The 9,096-nt window shown below is 29.0% G+C and overlaps 1 protein-coding gene across 1 annotated transcript in view; it reads left to right on the top strand.

The window, feature by feature from the left end:
- Nucleotides 1–1,538: 1,538 nt before the first annotated feature.
- The window catches only part of LOC124419009 (mucin-5AC-like), a 23,518-nt gene continuing 15,960 nt past the window's right edge, over nt 1,539–9,096 (top strand). The window contains exon 1 of the mRNA XM_046947114.1: nt 1,539–1,680. Within this exon, the coding sequence (XP_046803070.1) occupies nt 1,539–1,680 (142 nt within the window). The remainder of the gene's footprint in view (nt 1,681–9,096) is intronic.

The raw sequence follows: 9,096 nt of genomic DNA, 5'->3' as shown, positions 1-9,096 counted from the left end.
TAGACTATAGACTAGACTATATACTAGACTATAGACTAGACTATAGACTAGACTATAGACTAGACTATAGACTAGACTATAGACTAGACTATAGACTTGACTATAGACATGACTATAGACATGACTATAGACTTGACTACATTATTCTGATTGTTATTATGATTTTCTTCACATCAGTTTTAGGAACTTATCAATCAACCCACATTGCTGCTTATTAGTATTGTAAACAAACACTTACCTACCACAAAACAAACACAAATACATAACATGCTCTCAAATAAATAAATGGAAACACGCTCATTTAAGCGACTGCTAAGTAGTTTGACAAGAAAAGGGGGAAACCTACAAACAAATTTATTATGACTTTCACTTGCTGTGAGTTTTGAGAAAGTAATTTACAAGAATATTTGTACAACCAAAATATATGAGACTTACAACTTTTCGCATGCATAAATCAGAGACTTTTTTTTATTGAAAGAAAATAAATATTTTGGTTTTTTTCTTGACAAACAAAGAAAACAATTTTATAAACATGTTGGAAGTAAACAATTTTTAAGTATTATTGAATAAATATTATTACAATAGAATCTATTAAAAAATTGTATAAATAAAATATTTTCTGATGTCTACTGTAATTTGATATACAATAAAAAATAAATTAAATTTAATGCTGTTCACGTATACGTAACGGGAATATGTAATTTTTGAAAATCGAAATCACTCATACGTCAGGTTGGCAAAGCAATAAAATTGTTTATTAGAATAATTAATGGCAAACATTTGCGTTATTTTTGTTAGGTCATTAATCAATAATTTATGGTTGGTTTTTTGGGGGGTTTAAAAATAAAAAGAAAATCTCTTGTTTTTGTTGTTAGAAAAAAATAAACAAATTGTATTTTATTGCCCATTTGGAATATATAAATAAATAAATAAATTTTGAACATATTTTTATTTTGTAAATTTTCTGATTTAAAGCGTAAATCAAAAACATAAATATTATCTAATTTTCTTGTGTGGAATATCATTTATGAACAAGTTACATGAAAAATTTTCATTGCACGTGTAAATAAAATTTTTTTTTAACTGCTGTTCATAAACAACTTTTTGCATTCCCTAATGATTGTGGATTTTGGCTATAAAACTTAAAAGAAAAAAAGATTTATTATTTACAATGTAAAATAAGATAAAAATTCCCTTTAGATTTAAAGAAAAGTTGTTAGATTTGCCATTAATCATAGATAAAATGACAGCGAACAAATCATAAATGTAAGTTAACAAAGTCAAAGTTAACAATGTGTAGAAATATATGAAATTAAAATATAATATTAACTAATAAAAACTTATAAAAGCAGTATTATTTTATTAAATGAATTCAAGACAATTGAAATCTGAATATTTTTTAATTAAAAAAATTTTTTTCAGAAAAAAAATCTTTAACAATTTTTAAATAATGTATAAATTATAATTTACAATAAACAGCTTGAAATGAAATTTAACGTTAAAAAAAAATAAAACTTACAATTTTTTGTTGGATTATTATGCATGAGCAGTTACTTGCATTCAATGTTAATGAATTGTTTATGAATTTTAATCACAATGATTGTGATAATGATACAAATAATGATGCTGTCGCCGCTGATGATGATTGCAATAATAATGATGTTTTTTTCTCATATTTGCGTACGTAGAAATATGTAGAAATATGAATATAACTGAAGGTATTGTTGTAGAATATAAAATAAAATGTTATGAACCAAAAGCAAACATGAGCAAATTCAACCAACGAACCAAACGAATGTATGTGAAGAACAAAAGAGCTTTAATTTAAATTGAAACCACAAAATATTGCAATTTTATAGACAGTGGGACGAAAGGAAATGGATACAAATTGAATTCGGTTGTGTTTGCATGCATGGTTTTGGTCTACAGTTGGGATTCAATTCTGCACTGTAGCCTGTTAATAAGTCTATATTTTTGGATTATTTTGTATAGTTTGGTATCCAAGGTAGTTTGGGCTGCAGGCTGGTCTATACATTGGGCTATAGTCCATACTATGATATTTTCTAGTCTAGTCTACTTTCTGGTCTATGGTCTGGTTTATGGCAAGGACAAAAGATTTGTCCACATTCTGGTTTATAGCTCGCTCTATAATCTAGTCTATAGTCTAGACAACAGTGTGGTCTTAAGACTGTTCTCTAGTCTGATCTATAGTTTGGTCTTTTGTATTGTTTTGTGATTTGGTCTAGTCTAGACAATAGTCTAGTTTGTAGTCTGGCTTATAGTCTAGTGCATATTATGGTCCATAGTCAGGTCTATATTCTGATCCAAAGTTCCGACTATAGTTTGGTCTTAAGTCTGGTATATAGTCTGGTCTACAGTCTGGTCTATAGATTGAAATATAATCTGCGCTATTGTCTGGTATACAGTAATAACTATAGTTTGGAATAGAGTATGGTCTATAGTCTGGTCTACAGTCTGGTATATAGTCTGGTCTATAGTCTGGTCTATAGTCTGGTCTACAGTCTGGTATATAGTCTGGTCTATAGTCTGGTCTATAGTTTGGTCTACAGTCTGGTCTATAGTCTGGTCTATAGTCTGGTCTATAGTCTGGTCTATAGTCTGGTCTATAGTCTGGTTTATAGTCTGGTTTATAGTCTGGTCTATAGTCTGGTCTATAGTCTGGTCTATAGTCTGGTCTATAGTCTGGTCTATAGTCTGGTCCATAGTCTGGTCTATAGTCTGGTCTATAGTCTGGTCCATAGTCTGGTCTATAGTCTGGTCTACAGTCTGGTCTATAGTCTGGTCTATAGTCGTGTCTATAGTCTGGTCTATAGTCTGGTCTATAGTCTGGTCTATAGTCTGGTCTATAGTCTGGTCTATAGTCTGGTCTATAGTCTGGTCTATAGTCTGGTCTTTAGTCTGGTCTATAGTCTGGTTTATAGTCTGGTCTATAGTCCGGTCTATAGAATGGTTTAAAGTCAGGTCTAAATTCTGGTCAAGTATGGTCTATGGCCTGGTCTATAGTTTGCACTACAGTATTAAATATAATCTTGATTGTAGGATAGTTTTAAGTCAAGTCCATAATCTGGTAACTATAGTTTGGAATAGTTGGTGAATAGTACTATAGTCTAATATATAGTATAATCTGTAGCCTGGTATTGAATATAGGGTATTCTTAGGTCTGGTCTATAGTCTGGTCCATAGTTATAGACTATAAAGTGTACTATTGTCAGGCTTGTATGGTTTATAGTTTAGCTCCATAAAGCTCAAGACTAGTCCTTAGTATAGGCTAGTGTTGAGTCTAGGTTAGTAATGAATCTAGGCTAGTTTATAGTCTAAACTACAGCCTGTTTCTTAATATTTTGACAATTATCTAATCTATAACCTGCACTATATACTAATCAATATAAGAAAATAATTTACACCACTTTGTCCCACTTATCATCCATTACTCTATCTACGTACACAATATATGCATCATTACTTTTATGCACCCACTCTCCACTTAACTATCTGCATACAATTCACATGCGTCATACTTCATAAAATTTGCATAAAATTACGTTTCGTACTGCAAAGTGTTTTTTTTTTTTTGAGATTGTTTTGGGTGTCAGAATATGTTTCTACATCCCTGGCGAAAGAGAGGGATCAACATTGATTTGGCAACTTTAGAAACCAATTTGAAGAGAGGGTTTTAGTATGTTAAAAGTTTTGGATTTTATAAATATTAAAACGAAACAACAAAACCAGACAGATTGTGCAGAACATGCATGTGTGAGCACATAAGTGGAAGGGTGAATAAATTAAGTATTGGTTTTTAGCAAAAGTAAATTATATATTATTTTCAACAATTTGAAATAAGAAAGAAACATTGAAAAAGAAAATTGCATATATTTCTAAATAACATATATATGCAATTAAAGTGATTTTTTTTGTAAAAGTCTTTTGTTAAATTCTTAGAAATAACATTTAGGTATGTAATATAATTGTAGAGTAGGTATTAAAACAGATTTCAAAATGTGTAGGATTTCTATAGAAATTTCTTTAATTATATTAAATTAGTACTTAATTACTTTTAAATTTTGTTGTAAATTTGTTGATTAAAGAGTTTGTTATTAACATACTTTTACAAGGACATTTATTTTATTATATTTAATTTGTTTTATAAAGTTTCAATAACCCTGCAACTGTTTACTGTAATTTATAATTTATTCATTATTTAATATTAATATAATTTATATTTCATATGAGAATACATATTGTTTTTGTTTCATTAAATATAACTTTATATTTAGTTAATATATGTCTATACATTGGTGTGTATGTATATAAATTGATAATTTAATTCCCATTAATGGATTAATAAATTAAGTTTTTCGTGTTTAAATTGTATTTTTTTTAGTAGCAGAATATGACAATATAATAATGTTACAGTATTTTGAATCAGTTGAAGATATAGAAATATTTGAATGATTTGGGTGGGTCTTTTTTAACAGAATACTTTTAAGTGAAAAAATATTTGCGAATGATAAATATACGATTCCGAAATTTCTTTAAAGCAATCTAAAATATTCAGAAGAGGGTATTTTAGTTTGGACAACAGTTTGGTGTACTAAGTCCGGTTTGTAGTTGATATTCTAGAGTCGAGTCTGATTTCCAGTCTAACTGGTGAGCAGTCTAATCTTAATTTTGGCTTATAGTCTGACCTATTCTTTGGTCACTCTATAGTTTGGTCTAAAATCTTTTCCATGGTATGGTCTATACTCCGGCCGGACTATAATCTGTTCATCTCTGTGTTTATTGTTTAGACGTTAATTTGGAATATATTCTGATTTATAGTCTGGTTCATACTAAGGTCTATTGTTTGTTCTGCAGTTTATCCTATAGATTGGTCTATAGTTTAGTTTATTAACTGATCTATACTCTGATATGTAATCTGACAAATTGTCTGGTCTACACTCTTATATAAAAGTGGTATATAGTCTGCTCTATTGTTTGGTCTAGTATATAGCCTGGTCGTTAATTTGGACCATAGTCTAGTATATAGCTTAGTTTGTAGTCTGTTTTATGATCTAGTCTATAGTATAGGTGTAAGATCTGCTCTGTTTGTTGGACTGTAGTATGGTCTATATCTAGGCTGTACTCCTGTACCTAATTTAGACTACAATCTCATCTGGTACGTAGTCTGGTCTATAACCAGGACTACAGTGTAATTTAGGTTCAAATCTATTGTTTGTTCCATATTTTCATCTCTTCATAAGCATAACTTGATATAAGTAATACTTGTATATATTAAAAGAAGAAAAATTTAATTTTAGAAACTACGCGGCTTTGACATTAAAAATGTCAATTTACAAAAAAAAAATCGATTTATCTAATAAAGTCCATTTGTCAAAATGATTGAAAATAAACCAATTTGAAATGGTTTAAAGAATTTTACATTTAATCAATCTTAAGTTGTCATTCAAAATATCTCTCCACCAGAGTAATCATATGTCAAAAAGCGTTAAGCATGACCGACACAATTGATGGGTAACCAAACCAAAACAGCTTATGCCACATGGGCATGAAAAAATCTTTTAAATAATAAAACAATTATTTGAATAAACAATTCATAAAGGTTTCTTTAACTTATAAAATTAGTTTTTCAATATTAAAATTTTGTCACATAGCAAGTTTTTGCAGTAAGCCATATATACATTGTTATGTTAAGGCAATTTTAAAGAATAATTTTTTAAATTATTTTGGTTAAATATCCTAAAATGTATGTACACTTCCTAGTATAATATATCAAAAGAAAAGTAACTGGGGAGCACTAAACGAAAATTGTCACGTAGTTTAAACATTAAGGCATTCACATAGAAAAACTGCCATAACAAATAGACAATGTTTATTTTGTTATTGACATTGTTTTTAAAGTGTCGCAAGTAGCAGTCGTAATGATGTCAATGTAAAATATACAAAAATGTCGGTAATAGTGCCACAAGTAGCAAAAACAAACGACATACTTATTAGAGCAAAAGCTGCTATGTATGTCTAAAGGTGATGTTTCAGTGTGTATGTCAAGAGAACATATTTTCGTTTAATCAAAAAAATTCACAACATAGTGACTGTCATAAGACGAATCCACATGTAGGTGTTTCAACTTATTTTCTGCAGCATACATGTGTGTTTCTGTGGTTAATTGTGGTCCAATTAATAATTTTGTTCACCCATCACCACAAGACGTGCAAACAACCAAAGAAGTAACGACCATTTAACCAGAAAAGCAACAAAATCACAACAATAAATCATTAGATATCAGAAGCATCATCGCACACACAAATCTTAGATACACAACTTCCTTCCATTTCAACTTTACTCCCGGTCATATCGTCATTAAAGATTATGATGATGGTTTTGTTGATGATGACAATAACAACATCAAAATGTGTGTCCCTGTTTGCTCGTGTTTGTCTATTTAAAATGTCTTGTACTTTAAAAGTTACACAAATTAATCAATGTACATACAAATGACTTAGGGTAAAATGCTGTCGTACAGTTCTTTTGAATGAAAATAAATATGTAAGAAAATTTAAAATAAGAGAGAAAATGAAAATAAATGGAAATTTATGTGGAAGTTTTGCAGGAAAACATAGGAATTGCGGGATTTATTTTTATGAAATGTAATATTAAATAAAATTTAAGAAATTGTTTCTTATAACAGAAATGTTTTTTATATTTATTTCAACAAGGTAATATTCCATTAGACTTGTGCTGGGTGCGTATGATTGATATGTGTGGAATCGCAATAATCATACGTCTTTGTTATTTATTAGGTATGTACAATTGAGTTACTAACTAACTAACTAACTAAATGACTAACTAACCAACTAACTAAACACAGTGTAGTCTATAGTCTAGTCTATAGTCTAGTCTAAAGTCCAGTCTATAGTCCAGTCTATAGTCTAGTCTATAGTATTAGTCTAGTCTATAGTCCAGTCTATAGTCCAGCCTATAATCTAGTCTATAGTATAGTCTATAGTCTAGTCTACAGTCTAGTCTATAGTCTAGTCTATAGCATAGTCTATAGTCTGGTCTTAAGTCTAGTCTATAGTCTAGCCTATAGTCTAGTCTATAGTCTAGTCTTTAGTCTAGCCTATAGTCTAGTCTATAGTTTAGTGTATAATCTAGTGTATAGTCTAGTCTATAGACTAGTCTATAGTATAATCTGAAGTCTATTCAACAGTCTAGACTTTAGTCTAGTATATAGTCTAGGCAAAATTCAAGGCTATAGTTCAGTCTATAGTCTACTCTAAAATCTGGTCTATAGTCTTCTCTGTCTATAGTCTAGTCTATATTCTAGCCTATAGTCTAGTCCGTAGTCTAGTATATAATCTAGTGTATAGTCTAGTATATAATCTAGTCTATGGTCTAGGGTATAGACTTGTCTATAGTATAATCTGAAGTCTATTAAATACTCTAGACTTTAGTGTAGTATATAGTGTAGGCTATAGTTCAGTCTATAGTCTACTCTATAGTCTAGTCTAAAATTTGGTCTATAGGCTTGTGATACCGACCACTATTCTTTAGATTAGTCTTTAAATCCTTTCTTTAATTGATAGCCATTATATTCCTCCTTAAAAAAACTTAATTAAATTCCTCTTAAATATTTAATAAAATTAAATTTTACATAAACTAATACACCTTAAATCTAAGCATTAACTTTGCTTTTTACTCTCTGCAACAATTTGTAAACGTACATTTGAAAACCTTTTAAATATTTTGACAAGTAATGAAGAAACAACAACATCAAACTAAAATAAGTAAATTTTTGATGCAAATATCAACAAATCCTTCACAACAATAAATCAACCAATTTTAAACTCAACTGTATATAAGGGGCAGATTTACTACTTCATTCCTGTCAAACTTTATAAAATGAAATACTGACAGTAGCTTTAAAAAAAAGCAACAGCAACCTATATCAAACTGAAAACTTTGCTGAACACAAGTTATGCATTTATAATTTAATGTCTATAATACTAAATTATTCAAAACATACTTTTCTCTCTGTTGAAGGTACACATGCAAATAAAATTTTGGCATGTTGTGGATGGAAAGCAGCAATTTAAAGGGAAAAATGTTTAAATTTCTGTTGTTACTATATGTAGATGTAATGTTCAGGTATAGGAATTGTAACGATTGTGCTGAAAGTTCGTTCAGCGAACATATGTAATATGGAATTCGGTATTGGTTTGTTATCACGAGTGTACATTTAACACTTACCTACATAAGTTTATAAGTTTAAAAAAACTGAGGTTTTTGGTTTTGCCAAAATGAAGACCAACTTGATTGTCTATGTTTAGTTTATACAATTTTCATGTCCGTCCTTAATATATCTATTTCCTTCTAACACTTTAAATAAGTTCTCAAGTTAATTTGTGTGTGTTTAATGTGGATATTTTAAACCAAAAAAGGATTATTTTATACTTTTAGAAGTTTAATATTCATACTGTGTATTTCCTGTTATTTTCTTTTCATATTCTCTCTATTTCCACACTTTTCGCCTATTTTGCGGTTATTAGTTGTTGATTGGATACACATAGTAAAACATTGAAATATTTTTTTTTGCTAAAAGTCAATTTGTTTTTAGCTTTATTTTTCTTTTCCACACATTAATGTTTTGAATGGATTTATGTACAAAAAGGGGCTTTAACCCAGAATTTGTTGTATAATAATAATTAGATGTGAATAAATTATAATCAGATAAAATGTTTTTAAATATAGTTAAAAGCCTTAAAAAAGTGAAATTATAATTGCTTTGAAGTGCAAAAAAGAAGAAAATAATTTAATTATGAAAAATAATTATTTATAACATTTAATATAATTTAAAAGTATTTGCTCATAGCAAAAAAAAAAAAAAACAAATTTAGAGCGAATGCAAGACTTTTGACTAGTTTAGTTTAGTCTATAGTCCAGTCTATAATCTAGTCTATAGTATAGTATATAGTCTAGTCTATAGTCTAGTCTATAGTCTAGTCTATAGTCTAGTCTATAGTCTAGTCTATAGTCTAGTCTATAGTCTAGTCTATAGTCTAGTCTATAGTCTAGTCT

Source organism: Lucilia cuprina, chromosome 3 (assembly GCF_022045245.1).
Source record: "Lucilia cuprina isolate Lc7/37 chromosome 3, ASM2204524v1, whole genome shotgun sequence".
In the NCBI taxonomy this organism is placed as follows: Eukaryota; Metazoa; Arthropoda; class Insecta; order Diptera; family Calliphoridae; genus Lucilia; species Lucilia cuprina.
The sequence above is the reverse complement of the archived record's forward strand: the minus strand, read 5'-3'. Positions and strand labels throughout refer to the sequence as shown.